We start from the raw sequence: 24,676 nt of genomic DNA on the forward strand, positions 1-24,676 counted from the left end.
TAATAGCAATCTCGAAGGGGAAGAGGAAACTCTTTTGAATTCGATGCATTAGAAGGGAACATGAACAACCAGACCATAAAATAAAAACCAAAATATGAAGGAAAGTTTTGAGCACAAGTAATTACAGTATACCTAGGGCGACACTATTTTGTACGCACCCAAAACCAGAGAGACCTAAATTCAGAATGCTTTTGAGTATCTCTTACGAGAACCCCTAATTTTTGCTCTAAAAGTCCAAACCTACATGATAAACGTTTCAAACTATTTCGTAAGTTTGGGGGAGTCTATCCCTTCCTCTGAAAGACATTATTCACTACTCCGCTCCGCGTCCACCGGACAGTGCAAGTACCCGTAACTAAAACAGGCTTGTTCCACCCAAATACAGGAAAAGCTGTCATAGGAATTCTTTTGTGCCTTTTATCGTCTAAAAGTAATCTTAATCAATAAGCGTTTTTGTTGTTTTACTTGTACAATTCAATGGCATTTAGCAAGTGTGTATTTTCGTTTTTGGGGGTGGGATGGGGGTGGCTTACAAAAAGACTTTTAAAAACGCATCAAAAATTTGTTTATATACATTTTTGTTAAGTTTTTACTAGTCCAACAAAAATTCCAGAGAATGGGGGGCCAAACCCGATACTCCCCCCCCCCCCACACACACACACATACTAAATACGGCCTTGGCGTTTAGTCTGATTTTGGTGATGACTATGATTATTGTTTTCTCAATATATGATTCTGGCTCTGATTGTGTAGTTCCACACCCTCGGGCTCTAAGATTTTGGGGCCCTGGAAAAAAGAAAAGATTCTGGCTTCAGGTAATTGAACTAATTACCTGAACACAATACAATGATTGAGGAATGTTTTGGGCCCCTTCGAGGGGGAAGAGGCAGAACCTTTGTTAAGAATAGACACAAGGCGAATGACGGTCCCTTAGGTAATAAATCAATGTCATCTGTCTTTTGTGCAAGGGGCAGTAAAAAAAAAATAATCGGAATTTATGTCAACAAGGTAGTGACAACCGCTTCATTGAACTCTGAACGGATTATACCTGAAGACTTTTTAAAAGGTTTAAAAACTGTCCAAGGAGCCTGTTATACAGAACGTTACACACGAAATGTTATACACGAATGGACATCCTTGATCCAGCCCTCCTCCGACCGGGTTATGTTATACATGTTATGAATGTTATGAATGTTATACAAGAAAATGAAAGTAGAATAAAAAAAAAAAATAAGTTCAGGAAAACTCCATCGTGGAATCCTCTTCTATCATAACTACGTCTCAGCATCCTGCATGTTTTACAAAAATAAAAAGTTCTGAGAGAATTTCCGTAGGTATTACTGCCACGTTTACTTTATAGGCTAAACCTAGCTTTCTACAAGATTTCAAGGTCTCTAGATTTCTTCAAAGAAAATGGTCTAAAAATGTAAAAACCAGGAGCAGTGCATAACTTTTTTTTAACAAAGTGCAACAGAAATTTGTTTACATGTATTTTTGCTAATTTTGTACACAGACACAAATTTCGAGGGGGGGGGTCGAACGGGTAGCCCTCCTCCCTGGATCCAGCCCAGGCCATGTATATTGGTCGATGAGAAATACCTGAAGATCTCTACTATTTCGATCACCACTGAATCAAGGGAGATGCTGGTAGCCTTAAAATAACCACATGTTACTTGCTTAACTCTAATTTATAGCACCAAATTGAGAGAGTGTAGTTGTTATGCTCCTTAGCTTTATCGCCACCTTTAGCTTTACTTTTAGCATCAACCCCAGTTTCGTAGAAATATTCCTATGTGGGTTCCCCTTTCTTATTTTGATGTTACCCCTCGACGGAAGTTATATTGAAAAATATATCCATTGTAAAAGAAAAATAGAAAAGAATTACAAATCCTACGATGTCTGCACGACGCTCACATTAACACGAAAAGACAAACTATAGTGTCTTGTCAATTTTGGCAGCGATCAGTATCAGCCAAATCCAATAGTGTAGAAAGGATGTCTATGTAGACCAAATATGTATACGTATAATTTGGTTAAAGGCGAAAGCAGATGAACTCTACAGAGAAAGCAGTTTTGATGGTTCAGAAACAGTTGCAGGGACAAATAGAAGAAAAAAAAACCTCCATGACTATCCAGGCTCCAGGTTCATCCTTTAGTTCTATGACTATCTACCTTAGTTCTGCCCAAGGATGGATGGATGATAGACTATCTATCAACAAGTGAAAATGACATCATTTTTATACAATCCTGAAGAAGGCTTATGCCAGCTTTGCCTCTCACTCAGACTATCTGTCTTGGCTTTTTCTCCAATTAGCCATGACTTGATGGCAACTTAATTTTAATCAAAAATGGAACCAGGTTCCATTTTTACTCGGGGACTTTGATGTCCAGGTTCATACAAATAATGATAGATGGTTATTTACCTAAGGCCGATTTGGTGTGGGGAAGGAGAACATCCACGGTAAAAGACTGCTATAATTTTATACGTACAATAATCTAGTTATAACCAATACAGGAAACTTGTCCCGTAACATTTTTTTTCATGCCAATCTTGGGTGGGAAAGTATTACTCTATCACCCTTACATACAGGTATTATAAGCCACAATCAGCATAGAAGATGGAGACATCTTCTGTTGTCTTACATTACAACCAATGCTGTTGACCTTACCCATGTATTTATTACCTGAATAGACACCATACTATTGGCCAATCATTTTAGCAAGCAGGAAGCTAAACAGGCACATTTTTTAACTTATTATTATTTATTTATATTTTTTGTAAAAATAGTATGATTCTCGTAGGTAACTTGAAATAACAGAGAACACTGAGAAGAAACCTTAGTTGGCGGCCTGGGAAAAAAGTTCATAGACCTAACAAAGGCCCATACTCTCTTTCAACTTTTATACATTAATTTGTCTATAGCCTTACCCTGGGTTCATGCAGCTGCATTTTCTGACATAAAACAGCTCAGGCACATTGTACGCAAAAAAACAAAAACAAAAAAACATATAACCCGCCATACCACCACTTAAAATAAAATAAAGAGTCAAACCAAAAACATTGCACTTAATTGAAATACCAAAAAAAACAAAAAAAAAAACATTCTTCTTGGAATTTTTTTCCCAAAAATGTATTTTTCTGAAATCTCCATTTACTCATCAGCATAAAGTCAGTTTTATAAATTTAATTTTTTTTTATATTTTAAATTTAAAAACGATTTATTTTTCGACAAACGAGCCAAATATTCCGATGTACCTAGTAAACAACCAGGCATTGCCAAAGCAGCAAATTGCAATGACATATTTGTTGACACTGACACAAAATAGACCAATAAAAGCTGATCCAAAGGTGGTCTTTTGGCAAAGAAAAAAACGCTGTCCTGCGGGACCAGGGTTAAAAATGTGTTCATTTACAGTTTTTGGAAAACTTAAACAATTGCCATGGGATTGCGCAACAAATGAAAATATTGGAGTTATTTCTCAAACAAGGATCATTTTGTTAATAAGTTTTTAGCAAACTTTTAGCTAAAAGATGCTAAAAATTTTACACGTAATATCACTTGTGAAAGGCTTTAAGCAAATTTTGTAAAATATTATGCTAAAGATATTCAGATTTAATTATACCTACCGTCACAAAAGCGATAGGAAAAGGGAGTTTTAAAGAAGAAATAAAAATTGATCATTTTAATAAATTCATTTATTTATTCATTTATTCGATTCATTTTAAATAAATATGCTTATAAGATTGTCCTCTTCCTATTTCCATAATCTAAGCAGAAATAAATAAGTAGGACAGATTATTACGGTGATTAAATTTATATTCCTCAGACATTTGACAAATGTACCTTATTTGGCGATATCTTAATTCAAAGCCCTTTTGTTAAAACTAATTAAATAGCTTTTTTTATTTACTCGACAAGAACAAGCACAGAAAGTATTTCTGAGGGAAGGGATCGAATTTAAAAATATAAAACAGGCGAATCGTGAGAATAAAAATGTACTAAATTATGGAAAAATGAAGAATTCATTTGACAAGAAGTTTTTAGTTAAGATTTTTATCAAATTTTTCTTTTCAGAAAAATTAATGTAAATGACCAAAAAAAAGAGGGTCGACACTAAGTACGTTCGAGCATCCCTTATCCGACTAATCCGCTTTATATTAACTTCCCCGGATGTAATCCGTAAAAGATAAGAACAAACACTTATCCGGCAACTTGTCAACTGAAACAATACAGACAACTATGCGAATAAAAAATTAATGACGTGAACACCACTGTAAACATAGTTCATTTGCAAATCCCAAATGCGTCCACATTTGCGTCCCACATTTCACAATTATTGTCCCTTTTGGTTCTCTGAATTTAATTTCACTTTTTCCAATTTTTGAAGAATATGACAACACTCACATTTTCCAGGGTTAGCAGCTGTAACTTATCGAACAACTAACCCAGACCAGATCAAGTAATAATCCTACCAACCTCTGACGTCATTACGTCTCGTAAAACGCTAAGTATAAATAACCGGGCTTGCCGGATAAGTAATCATGGAATGCTCGAACGCACTAAGTAGAATTTTGGCTCTAGCCAAGTCTACGAAAAAATATAAATAGATAAGGTACACGCAGAAGAAGAAGAAATAATACCTGAGCATAAGCGCTTTGCGTCACTTTCTTCAAATCATCTTGAGCACCTGTCGTTATTCGTCCAAAGAACAATTCTTCTGAAACTCGGCCGCCAAGTGTCATACACATCCTATCAAATAACTGTTCCTTTGAATAGAGATATTGTTCCTTAGGCAGGTATTGTGCATAGCCCAGGCCTTTGCCCCGAGGTATGATTGATACCTTGAATAAAATGTAGATGTTAAAGTAAAATAGCCATTGGGGATTTTCTTACAATCGAAAAAGTTTGAAAGAATAGGAACATAAGTCTCTGAATGAATATAAGAAAATTGGAAGCTACAGTGATGATAGTGGCCAAGTAAAGTTTTGAAACGTGGCTACTCCCAAAGACGGGGAGGAGTTGCTGGATGTGTTCTACGCATTGTCTACGAATTGTCTAAGCATTGATTTGGATACTCGTCTGACTGACCGTATTTCAAACAGCAAGCTGTACGAAACATATAGTTCAATCCCGCTATCTAGGGCTACAATGAGAGAAAGGTTGAGATGGCTAGGACACGTTCAGCCAATGGAGCATGACATATTGCCAAAGATCATCCTTTTCAGCCAACAGTCTAGGGCTAAACATAAAGCAGGTCGTCCCTGAGCGGGGTGGAAGAAGGTCGTAAGAAAAAATTTAAGGGAATTGGAACTGATTGGGAGGGTGTGAAGAGGGAGGCTTTAAATAGACTGGGATGGAGATGGAGCATGCGTAAGTGTGTTGGCCCCATGCGGCTTGGTGCTGCAGTGAGCTGTTGTCAGTAACAGTAGTAGTAAGTAAGAAGTAAGTAGTAATAGTAGTAGTAGAGTTCATAAATAAGATCAAGAATTATACATACATTTAAACAATATAATTTACTGATATTATAAAAATTAATTTACTGATTTTATTCCATACATAAACAGAAATATCATTAACCTAAATATTGTCGAGGGGGGGGGGGGCAAACTTTACCAAACAATGATCAAAATTCCTGTAAAACAACAAAACTTCTCAAACCAATTTTACACACCGTTTTTCGTTTCACCGACTGGCCGAACAAATTGGGGGGGGGGGCCTTATACATCCATTTTCTACATAAGCAAAATACACATTCCTATGTAATTTAGTTTTAAAAATAAAAATCCAATCTGTTCAATCTAAAATCATGAAGACAGTAGTAGGGACAGCCTTCTCGTAGTGCCCCTGAGAGTAGTCGGCAAACATGGGAGCCTACTACTGCTAATTTCATTCACCGTTCAGCCAATAGCCATCCTTATCAGAGGCTGACCAAGATCCACAGTATTTACACTGCCGAGATTGGATGGATTGAATTCAATAATGGCTTATAAAATATTGTGAAGGAGGGGGGCGGGGTCAATCCCCCTGGATTTCTGAATAGGTGATCATGACGCGAGTAAAGATCCATTGAGGAGCAATTCAAAGTAGGAGAAAGAACCGGTTAGTACCGGTTTTGAAGATCAAGTGCCACTTGCCGTTAATAGCTAGCAAGTGGTGAGTGACTCTTCCCTCCAGTGCTGCTTGCCCAAGCCAGTCTGAAGCTAGTTGGCGAGGCCCACGCGATGAGAGAAAACAATGATGGACGCCTTGACAATACCAAGGAAGTCTAATATACAAAGGGAGAAAGATATGCCCCATTTCAAATTACCACGCTCCTGGGGGGGGGGGGCAAAAATGGTCACGTACTTATTTCAGCGACGATGCAATGGGTTTTTGCGACCTGAACCTTGACCCAGTATTAGTTACAACAAGGATAAGTTGTCTTGCTTATAAAGCTACGCGTATATTATGCTATGTCTTTATTATGGAGAAATTCGTCTATTTTTTTGTGGTTTAATACAATCTATTTTTTAAAAAAATTTGAATTTATTTTTCTACTCTCGTGTCGTTTACGTGGTACTCTTCTGCCTGGAAGTTTCGCATTCTGTTTGACTTCTACGTATTTAGTAAAATAGAATTCTGAATACACAGAAACACATTGAAATGCCAACGGCAGATACACTTAAATCTAACTGTCTCAACTAATTAGTTGGAAACTTACAGAACCACACAAAAATGTGATACTGGTCTAAAAACTTCACATAATTTTGAAACAACCAAACGAAACATTTCAAAAATCGTGACTTTCATGTATAAATAGACTTCCGATAGGTCAAGGGGGGTGGGGGTGATCTCTATATTTGATATCTTGAGTATTTTAGTGGTAACCTTTATTCTGTAATCCGCGTAGTTCCATGTATTTAGTGATTTGGAATCCTAAATATCCCCGACTTATCACCTTTAAAAAGATTTGGGTACCAACGTTACAGGAAAATGATATAACATGAGTAAACACAGTTTTGGACTATCTGACAATTACAAACCTTTGTTTTTTAATAATTAAAATTAAACAAACAAGAGCGCAAATACTGCTTTATAAAGTAAATAGCCTGTAAATGAAAATCAGCACCATCTATAGTCTTCCTAGACTTGATAATCAACAACATCTATATTCTTCCTAGCCACTACACAAATCAAAGCCACCTAACAACCTTCTTACTACAAAGAAAGTAAACACTAGACCGAAATTTGGATTAAAGCTGCCTTTCGTTCGAACAAAACCCATCTCAAATTTTATTGCGCTTTATCAAGTTTCCTTTCAACAAGTGCAAGCTCTTTTTCGTTTCTTATTTTTACCTTTTTTTATAATATTATTATTATTATTGTAATTTTTTATTGTAAACACGTATTGTGAGGATATGATTATTAAGTTGGAATTTAAGCGTAACTACAACATATAGTACGTATAAAATGACTCTGATTTTGAACTTTAAGTAGGGAGCGGAGCCCCTTAACATATTCTTTACAGTTAAAACGTCCTGACTTTTGTGTCTTACTTTTAGTAAGGGATCAGCATGCTCTAAGTACCATCCGGCGACTGCGTGACCTGCTTCGTGGTAAGCAACTGTTTTCTTTTCGTCTGGCTGGAGAACATTTGTTTTCTTTTCCATACCGGCGACAACGCGCTCAATGGCTTGTTCGAAGTGTTTCAAATTGATTTCAGTTTGGAGATCTCGGGCTGCTATCAGGGCTGCTTCATTACAAACGTTGGAAATGTCAGCCCCTGTAATAAAAATTGAAAAGATCAATTTCTTTTATTGGAGGTAAAGAGCAACGTTGAAATTTATAACGAAAAAAAGGTGCTTCACAGTCTATACAATATACTTATCTATATAAAACCAGTGTAAATAAACTGGCTGAATAATGTTCCTTGGTATGACAGAATTACGAACCCCTCCATACGAGAAAGAACAAAGCAACCATCGATAATTCAGAAAACAGTTTAAAAAAAAAGTATGTAATATATGGCGGTATTGTGTCCCATGGTCCGTATTGGTGTGGCAGACTATCCCATGACGTCTGGTGCTTAGTAAACCCCTACAATAGGGAAAGCGACGCTTCGACGATGTCTAGAGAAGATTGACCCACTAGGGAGAACTTCGTAAAAAGACCTGTGGCAGCAAGTCCTGCAGAGGTGGTCTTCGAGAGGCCCCATTTATGCCTTATTTTACCAACCGGTGGGGGATGAATTCTGTCGAAGTCCTTATGGTTGTAGGATCATTCAAAATTAGCGCCTTAATTAAAAAACAAACATACGTCTATAAAAGTTAAAATGTTATTTTAAAAACTAAAAAGTTAACAGCCAGCCTTATTTAAATTTGAAGCTACTGCTGCAACGATGACAATGCCACTTATTGCCATAAGCAGATCTTAATGGAAGGGGAAGGGGATACCAGGGCCATTTGGATAAGCGTCCTGAAGTGATTTATGACACTAGAAGTACATTTGTAAAACATTTATAAAACAAAACTACCGGCTCTCTCGACATCATAGCCATCGATTAATAAATACTAATGAGTTTCCAAGAGGAAAATTTGCAAGAAGAAGGGGATCAGCATACTGTAAATTTACGAACTTTCCTTAGGTAGCGCTACCTATGAAAAGAGCCCGGAAGAAAGACGATATTAAACTTTGCTTATTTGTTTTTACGGTTCAACGCGACAACACTGACGAAAAAGGGGTAACGCTTTGTAGACTTCATAGTTTTGTAACAACTAAAAGAAAAATCTTATAAAATTCCGGTTTTCCTGCGTGAATAGATCTATGATGGTTCCAAAGGGCAAAGAATGTGTTCGTTCTGATAGAGTTGAAAAAAAGAATACAAGTCGCATGTTTTTTTAATGTCGATTTTTTTTTTTTTACTTTTGCTCTACATTCGACCAAAGATAAAAAGATCCAGTTTTTCTAAAGCAAAAAAAGGTACAATAGACGTATTTGTACAGATGTTTCATTATTACTTTATCCAATATTCTGTCTTCGAGACAAACTTTCTCCGAAATATTCTACCCATAATTCGAAATTCCATATTCAAAAATCTAGCCCTAAGAAACTTATAATAACTATAAAATAGTTCAAAAACAGGACAATCTAAAAGCACCAAATGTATCTATAGCTGAAATCTAAGCTTTAATATATTGAAACTAAGCATGTTTTGAATTTTATAAATCGGCAGAGCCGCGTTGCATTTTCATCAAGTTTATTTTAAATAGCCCTAGCCACCTAGAAAAAATATAACTTTGTACCAATGATAGTATCAACTATTATCATTGGTAGATGACTGTCTACCAACAGTGAGTCTGATACCTTCAACAGTTGAAAATATGAAAAATCAATAAATAATATTATCAAATTTTTTTTTAAATATATCAATATTATTAATCAATAATAATAGTAATCAATAACCAGTGAGCCTGATATTTTGAACAGTCAATAGTAGTAAGTAAATTTCCGAAGTCGGCAAGACCTTCAATTTAAATCAAATAGTGCAACAAATATTACCAGTAAATCCAGGCGTCAAAGCGGCCATTTTCCTTGAAAGTTCTTGTTTATTCACCATTGTTTTAAGATTCTTTAAATGAACTTTAAATATGGAAGCTCGTCCTTTGATATCAGGAGCAGGAACATAAATTTGTCGGTCGAATCGACCCGGTCGGAGGAGGGCTGGATCAAGGATGTCCATTCGATTTGTGGCAGCCAGAACAACAACATTTGAAGCGGTATTGAAACCTACAAGAAAGCATATATAAATATATATATATATATATATATATATATATATATATATATATATATATATATATATATATATATATATATATATATATATATATATATATATATATATATATATATATATATATATATATATATATATATATATATATATATATATATATATATATATATATATATATATATATATATATATATATATATATATATATATTTGTGTTGAGGGGTATAACAAAGGTGAAGGTTTTAGGTGTAAAAATACCCCCCCCCTCTTTTTAATACTTTGCACGATGATTAAATCAGAGACCCCTCAACACAAATAATAGACAGCCCTTTCCGGTAAAATTATTCACATTTTCTGAATATTCAATTAACAGGTTAGTTAGTTATGAATTCTTCCACTTCTTTTCAGTAAACTCTCTGAGTTCAATATTCAATAATACTTATTTATTGAATATCGGGGGGGGGGCTTGGGGGGGGGTTACATACTGAAATGAATTTGATGTGCATTCTTTTCCAATTCTATGCATATGTAATCAAAAACAAATAAATTAGGTAATTTACGTAAATGTAGGGTATAGGACAGCTATATTCAGCCTGGGATTGACTCCATTGTGAAAAGCATGGCTTTTGAACAAATTCAACATCTGTATTTTCAGTGAATTATCGTGTTTTTCGATTATTGAACTCGATTCCCCAATATAGGGGGATTTTCCGCGATGGGGAGGGGTTTAATTCCTTCATATCATAAGTTCTGTAAGTTTAAATTGTTACAGATATTTTTGTATATTTAGAAAATGTTACTATGTTTAATATGTTATATATGTATGTATAATATGTTACTTGCATATCTAACATTTGTTGCGACCAATCTTATCTTATTCGTTTCCTTTTCTGCAATGCTTGTTTTTAAGTTTTGACTATGAAGTGCACATTGGCCCATTTGGACTTGTGTTAGTATTTCTTTCGAAATCATATCTTATCTTCTGTACAAAGGGTAAGTCCCAAGATTTCAAGAATTGGTCTCTAAATTAAACTTGAAAAAGGTCAATTATAAATTTAATTTTAAAATGTAAAATTAAATTAAAAATATGAAAAAAAATCGGAAAATGTAAAATTAACACAAAAAATTCGAAAAAAGAATTCTACTATGAAATTACAGCATAAGAAAAAAAAAGAGTAAAAGATCTTGTACTCATTTTCAGAAATACTACCAAACTGCTACTGGTAAAAACTTACTGCAGCACCAAGCCGCCTAAGGCCGACACATCTATGCAAGTTCCTCCTCCATCCCAATGCATTCAAATACTTTCTTCCTACCTCTTTCCACCCCACTCAGGGATGGCCTGACCTTTAGCATTAAATGTGAAATGAAGACATGTAGCTTTATTATGTATTTAAGGAAAAAAAGTTTTTATATGAAAGCAAAAAGGGACATTTAAAAAAACGAAATTACTTTGTATATAAGGAGGACTACTGACCCATGAACCTCCCTCATTACTAGCAAAAGTTTAACTAGCAATTAACTGAAAGTATTTAGAATCTAAAAGATTAGAGTCGGCTCGCAAATCTAGGTCTTTTATTAATATATGGTATCCATAAAAATATGGTGTCTGACTCATGATAAAAATATGGTGAGTCAGACGGGGACCCAAAACTATCCGTAGATAATTCCTCTGGAAAACATCTAGCAAATCCTCATCCGCCTTTCGGAGCGCCCACGTTTCATAACCATACTTGACCGCTATCCTCACGGAAGCATTAACTATTCTAATCTTGGTTTGCAGACTTATCGTCCTATTCTTTAAACTTTTTCAACTGTGAAAAGACACCCTGAGCCTTGACTATTCTACTTTTAATATCTTCAGTGCATCCAACATCTTTACTAATAACACTACTTAGGTAAGCAGTCCACATGATAGATCTTCTCGTTACCCAGCATCACCATTTCACCTTCATCATTCTCATTCTTAGCAACCTACTCTTCTTAATATTAGTTTTCAAAGCTATTCTTACACCCTGAACTCTTTTTCACAAATAATAACATTAATAGCTTATTTTTACCCGTTATATAAATTGTAAAGAAAAAAAAAGTTGAGTAAGAACAACAACATGAACGAAACAAAAAGTATAAAATAGCATAATTGCTATAAAAAAAAGAAGTGGCAAATGGATAAACTGATGAGTAAAGAACATTGTAAAAAGGAAGATCAGGGCTATGCAATAAGCCTGATCATTTTTTTCTTCTTTTTTTGGCATACTAAAACATTGTCATAAAAAATACCAAACTAAAAACAACAACAAAAAAGGAACGAAAAGACAAACAAACAAAATTGCAAAAATCGTGGCTAAATGAAAAACTAAAAAATAAATAGAATTCCAAAAGAAAGGATCACGGCTATGCGACACGCCTGATTAGACTGATAAGACTTTGATAACAGTCTTGATAAGACTCTGATAAGACTCTAAGGTAAAAAAAAAAAAAAAAAAAAAAAGAAAAATACATTTTTGAAGGAAATAAAATTAAAATTTTATGGCAACAAAAATAAGCACGGCGGACTCACCAGCTAATAGCACATAACAGATCATTAGTTAATAGAAGATGTTGCACTCCCGAATTAAACAGAACAGTTCGATCGCAAAAAGATACAATTATGATACAACTTATCTAAATTTTAATTGAGCTATCATTAAGATGACTCACCATCCATTTCGACGAGCAACTGGTTCAGTGTGTTCTCTTGTTCTGAATGACCACCAAAACTCCTCCCACCTCGTTTTCGCCCAACTGCATCAATTTCATCAATGAAGAGGATACAAGGAGCATTGTCACGTGCCATCGAGAACATGTCTCTGACCTGAAAACAAAAAAAAAGTTTATAGACCTAGGCTGTGATGAAATTAAAAGCATTTGTACTAGCGGTGGAGCTGAGTTTTCTTGCGATCTTAGACTTAGACCGTATGACGCCTAGTGGTGCATAGGGCAGTAATGGTTGACGTCCATGTCGGGCGATCCTGAGCCAGAGACCACAGCTAATTGAGGGATGATCATATTATTCTTGCATCTTCTACAAGAGAACGAACAACAGTGATCGGTTGCCTACCACTCTTCCGGAGTCCCGAAGGAGTCTGGCACCAGAAGACATAGGGGATTCGCCCTTCCCTCATTCGAGTCATGTGACCCCAGTATCGCCAACTTCTAAGTCAAAATTCGTCGGTTATTTGAGGTAACTTGATGGGAAGCCTGATCCGGGTGTTGGGTACTCAATCAGCCCAGCAAATCGCAGGTATTATTCACAGACATCTGTTCTCAAATCTTGCAATCTCCTGCTGCTCAACACATTGCGTTATCCTACCTATTACTGGACCGTAAAGGATACATTCAGAAGCCAGAAGGATTAAGTTGATAAAACAAACATGGGAAAATTCAAAAATAAGATAAGATGGTAATTTTAATGTATCAATCAACTGGCGGAACTGGCGTCTATGATTTATTTTTCAACTGGCGTCTATGATTTATTTTTGTGTCTCCTCATCTGCATTAAATCTTATTAAACATGTGTTATAATGTAATTAAAGCCTATCACAGTGTATTGTATTAGGTGTATTAAATTTATTTGGATTAAACAACTTTAAGATATGGACTTCATCAAATATAGATAACAATCAATAGTGAGCCACGTGAAAATGGTGATTCCTTTGTCTCCGTAGGCATTCTCCTAACTCCTACCAATGATCGTTCCAAATCGATCAGGCAAAGACTTGACCAGTTCCAGATTCAAGGTCCGACAACCAATCTGGAGAAGCAAGGCATTGTCGACATCTTTAAAGGCCCGACTCTTGGACCCGCTAATTATACCCATTGCTTTATACTCAAAGAAAATTTCGACAATAAAGGCTGATGATGATAAAGAATCTCCATTTTTGAAACAAAATCCCGCATAGAAGGGATAATCTGCGCAGACCCAGAATCGAATGAAAACCTTCATAGCTCTTCCGTTGCTTTCGCACCATCCTGGACCAAATAAAGAGCAAACAGCTCTGCTGGCTTGGTCACGGTCAACGAGTTTCAGCCAACACGCTACCAAATCACATTCAAAGAACAAGTGCACAGCAGGCACCCTCAAAGTCGACATCACAAGATGTGGATTGATAAATTTCAGACCTACAATTTTTAATAGCTAATCCAACTAGCGCCAGACCGACCAAAATAGCCCCACAATATTCATCGAGGTTGCGGTAAAGAAGAAGCACCCAAACCAACCACAAAAGATCGGTGGAAAGTCAAATATGTCAAATCTTCAGTTAAATGGGCAAAAGTGATTAGCAGCCAATTGCCAAAATTTGTGAAGTTTTTTTCCTTTCTCTCCTTTCCTACAGACTAATGGCAACGCTTTATGGAACTTGAAATTAAATTTTAGATTTTGGCAAAAATGTTTAAACAAAATCTAAAGCCGAACTGGCCTACCTGACCAAACCAAGGAAGTAAGTCTTGAACAAAACGAGTGTACAAAAACTAGGAAGAAATGAATAACCAAACTAAAGTGTTGCCTCTATAACAACAAGGCGTCTTCCACGTCGAGTCTGTGCTATGATAGGAGCACAGTTCATATAATTATCCAGTAAGCTTATCGCAGATCATTTCTGGTCTTCGTTCTCGGTGCGAACAAAAAGCTCCTCCCACTTCTTCGTGCAGATATTGATAGCGGGTTTCCACTTGTTTCCGATTGTTTCGCGTAAAGTGCATTATTCGTAATAGCGGGTTTCCACTTGTTTCCGATTGTTTCGCGTCTGACTTGTCTACCCGTGAAAATATCTGACGCCGCTTATGTTTCTACGTTCTCTGGAGCACTCGCACCCCGGTCCGGGTTTTTATACTGGGTGAGATAGGGAATGATCATACTGGATAATTATATGAACTGTGGATAGGAGTAACAAACATCTTACTTTCTTGCTTTGAACTTGGAGCAATTATTACACCAACTGGTTTCATTTTTGGCTCTTTTTATTCTCTTTGGATTCCTTTTTTCAACGCTAATATACAGACGAAATATTGAACTTTTTATTCTTCTTCTTCCTACTGGGTATAGACCCTTTGTATTTAATATTTACTTTTCTGTTTGTATTTAAACAAATATATTTACTGCACACGTAAAAGAGGTTGCTTCACAACGATAACATTAAAGATCCCAACATTGCTACTTTTCTTATTAAGTTGGTTTGTTATGGTGGGATATCTTCTGGTTGTGGGAATATATACTGATTGCTGGAGTAGTTTTGGGAACAAATGAATTTGGATTGTATTAACTTGATTGTGCCAGCATGAGCTTCAAAGGTTTTAGACTGAGTTGAATATTTTGCGTGCAATAGGAAATATAACTGTTTGGATTAGTGTAATAAATATTGTTTAAGTAAACATAAAGATTGAAAGCAGTCAAATTTCCAGGTTTTATTGCTGATTATTTTTATTTTTCTATCGTCTATTTTTTACGTCTATTATTTACTGGATGTTATTTTTTTTTAACGTCTATCATTTACTGTCTATCATTTTTCTTATTCTATCGTCTGGTTTTTACGACTATTATTTACCGGCTATTTTTTCTATCGTCTATTATTTATCGACTATAATTTTTGTTATTCTATCGTCTAGTCTTTACGTCCATTATTTACCGGCTATTATTTTTTTTAATGTCTATTTTTCCGTCTATTATTTATTGTTCATTATTTGCAGAATAATATTTTCCTTCTTCTACCATATATTTTTTCCGTCTATTATTTACCGACTATAATTTTTCTTCTTCTACCATTTCTCCTTTTAGTAGTTGGTTTAGGTCACTGTATATAAATAATATAACAGTAAGATCACGGCTTAGTGATTTTTGGCTACTACCTCGGCGCGTACAAACAGCTCCTCCCATTTAATCTGCCATCGGCGGTCCAGTGTATTTTACCCTGGGACGCGTTTTTCCGAGAAACTTTCTCAAAATGCCTTTGAAATCAACTCGAAACTTCGAAACCTACTTGTAATTCCTTAAAACATCTAATAATAGCATAGCACTGCTAATTATCGATTTTTATATATGTATTGTGATAAATTAATTTAAGATAAGATTCTTCAAAATTTAGCGCTACAAAGGTGAAGCCAAGTTTTGCGTTCAAGAGTAATCTGACTCTATTTTTTTTTTGTAGTATATTTTGTCTTCATCAATTATGTTTGGCTACCCAAATTAAAAAATAAAAGATGTTTTTAAATTAGTGCAGGTGAAAAAGTTTGAAGTTAATTGAATTAAAGTTTGAAGTTAAGTGAAAAAGATTATTATGTCACCAAGAGGAAAGGAGGTAGGATTAAAAAAAAAAAAAAAAAAAAAAAAAAAGAAGAGAAATCTGACTTGTCTATCCGTGAAAAAATCCAATGTCGCTTATGTTTATACTTGTTTAAATGTTCTCCGGAGCACTTGCATCTCGGTCCGGCCTTGTATAATGGTCGAGGTAGGGAATGATCATACTGCATTATATTTATGTACAGTGGTTTAGGTGGGTGGATGAGAATCGGGAGCAACGCGTCATTTTAAGGAGTCGTTTTTATGGAGGTTCAACGCCAAACACGTTTTTGCCTTTTTTTTATCCAGCATGAAGCTGGACATAGAGTATTGTATTGTGTGCGTATACAATATCAATTTTGTAACCCATTTTTAAAAATAAATAAATGCTATAATTCTTAAAGGAATTTTTGTCTTTATTTACTACTAGATCCCTTTACTCTTTTTCTTCTACTTACAATTAACTTTTTTTTTTTACTTATTTTTGCTATATTTTTGGTTTATTCTGAGCAAATTTGGTCTTTTCGCAATTTAGATTCTTTTTCTCTCTTTGTTTCCTATTTACTATTAATATGTTTTCGCTTGTTTTAATTTTTACAGTATTCGTATTCGAATTTAGTATTCGAACAAATGCATTTGGATCGTGTTGACTTGATTGAGTCATGAAAGATTTAAAGCCAAACTGGCCAGCCATGACAAAAAGCACAAAGAGAGAGAGAACTCTCACGACGAAGAAAACAAACGGGACTACGCCCAGTGGAAGACAAAGACGAAACTAAAGCGACGCGGATATTTCACCTGTATGAAATCGTTGTTTTCTGCCACTGGCGAAATATCCACTCCATACAGGCGAAATATCCGCATCGCTTTACCTTTTTTCTTCGTCGTGAGAGTTCTCTTTCCACTTTTTTTTTTTTTTTTTTTTTTTTTTTTTGTTCAAGAAAAGGAAACAATCAAAAATGGAGTTTTTTAAGGCCAAACGAGAATACTGAATAAACAAACAAAGCGAATATTTCAAGAGGACAAACACATCTCTTCTTCAGCGCGAAACGAAATAATGTATCCAAGGAAAGTGCCAAAAAAAAAAAAAAAAAAAAAAAAAAAAAAAAAAAACACGGAAAGTCAATGTGAAAAGAACCAAAAAACCAATGAAAAAAACTAATAATTGAAAGGTAAATGAAATTCAATGAAAGACAAAAATTATAAGAATTAAAACCAAATACCTAACAACCATAAAAGCGAGTCATTCGCCAATATCCGCGATTTGCAAACAATCGAAAACATTATGAACTGCCATTGACGGATACTAGCGAACAACTGAGAAATAAAAAAAAACAATTCATTCACTCAAAAACAAAACAAACCAGCAATTAAATAAGATGAAGAATTATGTCATCTGATTTCTGATTTTAATTATTGCATTCCTTGCAGACACCCTTTGAGACCTAAGGGGTTGTTTACGTGTTATATTATATGATTAGGAATGTGGTTTAAGGTTTTATTCGCTTTGTTCATTTATTCAGTATTCTCCATTAGCCTTAAAAAACCCCATTTTTGATCGTTTCCTTTTCTTATATTATGGCAGGCCAATGTGGTTTAAGAAATTATCTTTTTTTTTGTTGTGTCAGCACTGATTTCCATAGCTTAAGCTTGATTCGAGTGAATCGGCTGCAGTAGGAAATAAAGATGTTGAATTAGTGCAATAAATATTGTTCGAATAAAAATAAAGAATGAAAATAATAAAATCTCCGGGTTTTATTACTGATTTTCTTTTTCAACCATCTTTCCTTTCAGTAATTGGTTTTGGTGGGTGGAAGGTCATCGGGAGGAATATATGGTTTTGTGAATGTGTAGTATGTAGAGCTATCATACCAAATAAGTTTTTTTTGCCGTTTCTTGGATATCCAGTATGCAACTAAAATATAAAATAATAAATAAATGCTATATTTTATATATATAATACGGTATATAACATAAATATATATATATATATATATATATATATATATATATATATATATATATATATATATATATATATATATATATATATATATATATATATATATATATATATATATATATATATTTGTACATATGTACATAAATAATGTCAATTTTGAAACACAATTTGTTAAATAAATAAATCCTATATTTTTAGATCGATCTAAGAATTTTTTTCGTTTTTAGTATTAGAATCCTTTTATTTCTTTTTCTTTTATTTACTATTAATATTTTGAATTATTATAATAGGAAAATATAATTATAAAATACATCATATTGTAACAAATAGTATACAAAAAAAAAAAAAAACGGCAAATTATTCGAAACTACATTTTCACTCTCCTGTAATTTTATACAAATATCAGACGCAGGCTTTATTCTTGGCAAAGACAATATATTATCTAAATAAATTGATATACTTCATATTCACTTGTTAAATCCAAATTTAGGCTAAATTCTTTTCCTTTTATTTATAAGTGGCCCTGTTCGCTACAAAAAACTTTCCTTGATGTAATAAATACCGTTTTAGGAAGGAAAAGTACAAAATTACTTTTTTCCTTATTTGTATATCTTACTATAAAATCTAGTCTGCTTAACTTTCATATACCAAAAAATAAATCTTACGCGGTCGTTTTTTTTTTCGGGGGGACGGGAGGGGATACGGATGCCATATGAATAATATAGTGCATTTAAGAAATTATCATACAAATAATGACATTTCAGGAGTGGGGGGACGGGGCCAGAAAATCTACTATACGCGTGAAAATAGCTAGAAAAGACGTAGTGTGCGATACACAGGGCGTTGGATTTATCTTGACAATGGCAAATATATTCGAAACTAAGCCATGGATGTTTTCTTTTCTTTTTTTTACTGATAGATATTCATTACCTATGGGGTAAAGCTTATAAATATAAATTCTAGTAACAACATCGCATCCTTAGGTCGTTTTTTTGGGGGGTGGGGGGCGGGAGAATAGCCTTAGTCTAAAGTTAAGAATATGAATACTTTAGCTAAATATAGGAATAACAAAGATTTAACAATATTAGTTTTGCACAAACGTTTATTTGAGTGAAAAGATTGAATAGACATGACCCCGGTCACCAACCCTTTATCCCATTTATCAGACCACTTTTCAAATAAAGTTACCCCCTTCATATTTCTAGCTGCCTGTTCGACCAGGAAGGTAATATGTGTAGACTTTCAAATCGTAAGAATCAAAATATTTATAGGACTTCCCTAACTGACACAACATAGCCACACTGGCAAATCTGCATAGCCGCACTGGCCCCCGCATAGCAAATAGGAATAATTAAAACATTTAACCTCCAAACTAGAAGAAAATACATAAAATGCGCTTTGATTTTCCATGGTGTGCTGTTAACAGAAATTCATGCCATCTCCACGTTTACAAGATAAAACTAAATCCAGTAATAATAATTAGCATATTTTTATTAATATTAGTCGCCACCCCTGGCCACTGTTAATAGATAGGCGAAATTACAAATTACTTTCGTGTTCCGAAACTAGACAAAGTTTTTACCCTAAGATCATACAGATGGACTTTCACAAAATTTCTGCGCTTCTTCAATATTTAACATTTTCCATGACAAATATACTTACACGCAGAGAAAGAGGTCAAGGGGGGGGATTTCTCAATATATAATGGTGACATAAAATTCACTTTTTCAAATTTCCTCCATCGCTCCCAATTATAGTCGCTTATGCCCTGCCAACAATATGACAGAACCGTATACACACCTCAGCCAATTATGAATACAATATGCTTGCATTAAGGCAATTAAATAAAATGACTTACCCTAGATGGGCCAACACCAACAAACATTTCTAAAAATTCTGAGCCGGAAACAGTTATAAATGGTACGTTAGCTTCGCCAGCCGTAGCTTTTGCTAGGAGTGTTTTACCAGTTCCAGGCGGCCCTAAAAATTGTTTTGGTTACAAAAAATCAACTAATAATTTACCTCTTGAGGATCATAACTACAGTTAAGTGTCATCACAACATCGTCTAGGAACTAGAGAAGGGGGGGGGTAGGGAGCTGCGGTGGTCACATTTTTAATGTCCAAGCGAGAAGGTAAACATCACTTACTGTTTCGTTTTGTTTTTGATGATTTGATTTTCTTTCTATATATTCTCTGATGGTCATGCTTAGTCAGCGTGGTCTTAAAAATTACTTTTTCCCTGGTCAATAGAAACTAAAAGTCTAAAAATTCGAGTTTTGACAGCAACAGAGGCACTTAGAGTATCTAATTTTAAAGCTGGTTCAAATATCTAAAATCCGCTAATTCCGTATAAATTTTACTTGAATTAAGGACGGTTCAATATTACCTACTTAGGTGTTAGTTGTTAATAATATATATTAATTACTTAGAAAAACACTGCAGTAGCCTACAGCCTTTCGAAATCAAAACAAACCAAGTACATATTTCAATAAAGCAGGACCCCAGTACGGTACCAAATGACCAGAATAAATTGAACCATTTAATTATTTTCATTTTAAATTCTTATTAGTAAATAATTTACGATTTAAAAAAAAAAGAATATTTAAAAAGATAGTCTCATATTTGAAGAGCGAGGTGTTGAGGAGGGGGCAACCCCCTTTATATACGTAATAATTTCTGTTCGTTTTTAAGTTTTAATGTTGCTCCTTAGTTTCATTTGAAAATACTTGTTAAATAACAAAATTGGATGTATGTGTGCCTGTGTGTCCTATAGGCATTATTACACTGTTAATATTATCAGTTCTATCGTTATTTATTCCTCATACCATTTTTCTAACTGATATTGCTTTTAAAAATTGGCCAATCAAATCATTAAGCATAAGTTCAAACCACCTCAAGTCGTAATGCTCCTCTGAATAATAATATATGATGAAGCGCAATAAAGCAGTAGGCATCAAGACATGGCTAATTATAGAATAAAAAAGACAAGACAGACAGTCCTAGTTTCCAATTATGATTAATTACTTCCACCAATTTAAAAGATTTATTTTCGACTAATAGAATCAAAAGACAGTCTCAATATTTGCACGCCCATTAATATTAACTGCAAGATTTTTAACAAAAAAATGACGAATCTCAGTTCCATTTAGCAGTACCCAGTATGGTACCAAACGACCGGAATCAATTGAGCCATTTAATTATTTTCATTTTGATTTCTTATTAGTAAATAATTTACGATTTTTTAAAAAGAATATTTAAAACTATTTGTTTTTGATAAACTGAAACTTACATTTATCACAATTAAACTGAAACTTACATTTGATCATAATTTGAATTTCTATTTTTCTTCCTTTACTTACAAAAAATACATGAAAAAACACACGAGTTACAAAAAAAAACATGGCAAAAGACCAACTTTAAGTAATAATACGAAAAATTATCCTTAGTAATGTTTGTGAAAAAAAACTACTTCTTCTTTGATTTCTTCAGAAATTGGAAAAAAAAACAGTGCGAAATGATGAAAACAGAGAAAAACAATCTCACACGCCTTTTGTGACCAAAAACACAGAATCTTGGCCTATTTTAAGTAGTCGGCTTGCCTAAAAAGAGAAAAATCTGACTTTTCTCCAAATTTCGGACCATTTTCCTGACTTGGCCGAATTTTGACTTTTTGTAGAATATCTGACTTGGTGGCAGCCATTCGTGACATCTGTACAAATTCACTGTTTGGTATGTATCTTAGGAAAACGCAAAGACAGGGATATAATCTCTGTCTTTGACATCTATCTAATAAGATGACAGTGGCAACCTATACGAACAAAATTGAATGATTTTATGATTAAGAATAGGGTGTTTTTTTCACAGTTAAGAAAAGTTTGGAAGAATAGGAAGATAAGTCTGCAAACCAAGATTAGAATATTGGAAGCTACAGTGATGACAGTGGTAAAATATGGCTCTGAAGAATGGGCGCTCTGAAAAGCTGATGAAGATTTGATAGAAGTTTTACACCAAAATTGCCTACAGCTTGTTCTGGGTACCCGACTGACTGACCGTATTTCAAACGGTAGGCAATACGAAAAGTGTTGTTCAATCCTGCTTTCTATGGCTATAATGACAGAAAGTTTGAGATGGCCAGGGCACGTTCTGCGGATGAACGATGACAAATTGCCGAAGATTGTCCTTTTCAGCCAACTGTCTTGGGCTAAACGGAAAGCAGATCGTCCTCGTTTGAGATTGGAGGAAGTCATAAAGAAAGATTTATGGGAAATGGTAACTTCGTGGGAGGGTGTAAAGAGGGAGGCTTTGAAAAGATTGGGATGGAGGTGGAGCGTGCGTAGCTGGTGCTGCGGTGAGTTGTTAGTAGTAGTAGTAGTAATCTTATTTATTTTAGTTTTATTTAAACAAAAACTGCTGTTCTTCCAAGAACTTGGAGAGCCTTCATATTTATTGATTGCATTTTTCTTATCAGAGATTTCACGAAATGAGTTTTTCCGTTCTACAAAATCATGCAATTTCACACTATTAAATTTTTGTGGTTTCAATTCTTGAGAAAACGAGTGAATACTAGAAGGTCAAAATAATTGATCCAAAGAACAATATTTCAGTTATAATCAAACCACTCACGATAATGAACGGTAAGTTAAGAGAGATCTTTATCATTAGAAATCGAAACTTTACAAAAGGAATCTTGATACCACTAAAAGAGGTTTTTAATAAACTTTAAAAATCTTTTCCGCATGCTGACCAGTGGTGTGCGTTGCGCAGGTACCGATCACCTGATTCACTGCCTTCGGCCGGGAGTGTAATACGTGGTTAAGGGGAAACCCTCAGACGCTTCCCGTTTTTTCCTTCCAGATTTCTCCGGGTACCCATTTAGAGGTGGGTGGACTATGGCTGAGCTTACCGGGCCACATAATACACCCCAAAACCAAATAACCAGCAACACAAGAACTCGAGCCCTTGTTCTAAGGATTTCTACTCCAGTAGCCTAACCGGCTAAGATGGAAATTTCTAATCTTTCTATAAAACCATATGATTTAATACTATTATATTTTTTGTGGTTTAAAATCTAAACGAAGACGAATGACAAATAAAGGGTCGAGGTGATTAATGAGCTAAACGAAATCTGAGGTTCAATCAGACCATTAAATGAGTTTAATTCAGAGCAGAGATAAAATAATCAATGGAATACACGGTCCATTCATAATTGTAAAATTACGTTCAATAATGTGCCCACGAATACAAAAAGTCCAAGTTCAAAATATACAAAAAGTGAGGTTAATTCAGGGCAGAGATAAAATGTGCTTAAAATGTTTCACTTTAAGTGACCGTGCTCAGACATAAGTTAAAAAATGATGCAGGAAATGTTTCTCGAAATCAAAAATCATATAAAAAAGTCCAAGCTCAAAAATATAAAAAATAGGCTTAATTCAGGGCAGAGAAATGTGATTAAAATTTCGGTGAAATGTCCATGTGCTCAGACATAAGTTATTACACAAAAAAATACGTGCTGAAGTCTTCCTCAAAAACCAAAATCATATGCATCTAACAATAGTTTTATCAACCCAAATGGCTTTCAACTCTTCAAAATATCATGTTAAAAAATGTTTACAAATCCCTGATTTATACAAAAATTCCAACCATTGATCTTCAAACAAATCCAGATAGTCTATTACTGTACATAAAAAAAAACCTCTTGAGGTAATGTTTGAAAATTCTTTATTAATTTTTATAATCGTCAATTTAAGACGGTATCTCGAGGGAGGGGGAGGGAGTAATTTTGGCTTTGAACCCTCCCCTCCCAAAAAAGTAATATCGTTTTTTTCGATTCGTAAAAAAATTAACAAAAATACATATAAAGAAATTATTGATGCATTTTGTAAAATCTCTTTTGTACCCTCTCCCACAGACAAAAATCCTGGATACGCCACTATTTCAATTACAATATACCACTTTTAGCCTTAAAAATTAGCCTAAAGTCTTATTTACAAATACGCTTTACCTTTCAAAAAATTAATTTAAAAAAAATAAAGTTTTTTCAGAAAAACTTCGTTTTATTAGATTAGTTCTTGTCAGTTTTAAATTTAAATTTAAAAGTAGAATTAAAATTACCATGATCTATTTTATTTATTTTTTCTAGGGTAGGGGGCAGCCCCCTCATATACGGAATAATTTCTGTTTATTTTAAGCTTCATTATTGCTCCTTACTCCCACTCAATTTTTTTTTATTTAATTTGTGACGTTTTTTCAAATAATCACCAGAAATCCCCCCTCGTGTAAAATTTCTCCCGAAAAGTTCTCCCAGAAATTTTTAGCGTAAAGTTTTATTTACAAATACACTGTATCTTTAAAGAAATAGTGCTACTACCTTACGCAGAACAAAAAGAAGACAAAATCAAGGCTCTAAATTCTTCTTAAAACCCACACCATTATAGTTCGGATATAAGCCATTTTAAAGCCGTAATTAAATTACCTAATTAAGTGAAAGTATTACTTGTAGTAACCAGTTGATAAAACAGCAGTATTTGGATGATACTTCAAAAATAAAATATGCAGATTAGCTTTTAGCGAATGAACGGATGACGAAGCTCTTGATAACACCATATGTTAAGTGAAAATG

At 34.3% G+C, this 24,676-nt stretch overlaps 1 protein-coding gene across 1 annotated transcript in view; it reads right to left on the reverse strand.

Moving 5' to 3' along the window:
• The window catches only part of Afg3l2 (AFG3 like matrix AAA peptidase subunit 2), a 90,420-nt gene that overhangs the window by 18,128 nt on the left and 47,616 nt on the right, over positions 1-24,676 (reverse strand). Inside the window, exons 6-10 of the mRNA XM_089095494.1 lie at positions 19,915-20,036; positions 12,478-12,631; positions 9,540-9,767; positions 7,538-7,764; positions 4,643-4,843 (exon numbers count right to left, since the gene is read on the reverse strand). Of these exons, the coding sequence (XP_088951620.1) occupies positions 4,643-4,843; positions 7,538-7,764; positions 9,540-9,767; positions 12,478-12,631; positions 19,915-20,036 (932 nt within the window). The remainder of the gene's footprint in view (positions 1-4,642; positions 4,844-7,537; positions 7,765-9,539; positions 9,768-12,477; positions 12,632-19,914; positions 20,037-24,676) is intronic.

This window comes from Artemia sp. Qi Xiang Cuo, chromosome 10, assembly GCF_049724085.1.
Source record: "Artemia sp. Qi Xiang Cuo chromosome 10, ASM4972408v1, whole genome shotgun sequence".
NCBI lineage: Eukaryota > Metazoa > Arthropoda > Branchiopoda > Anostraca > Artemiidae > Artemia > Artemia sp. Qi Xiang Cuo.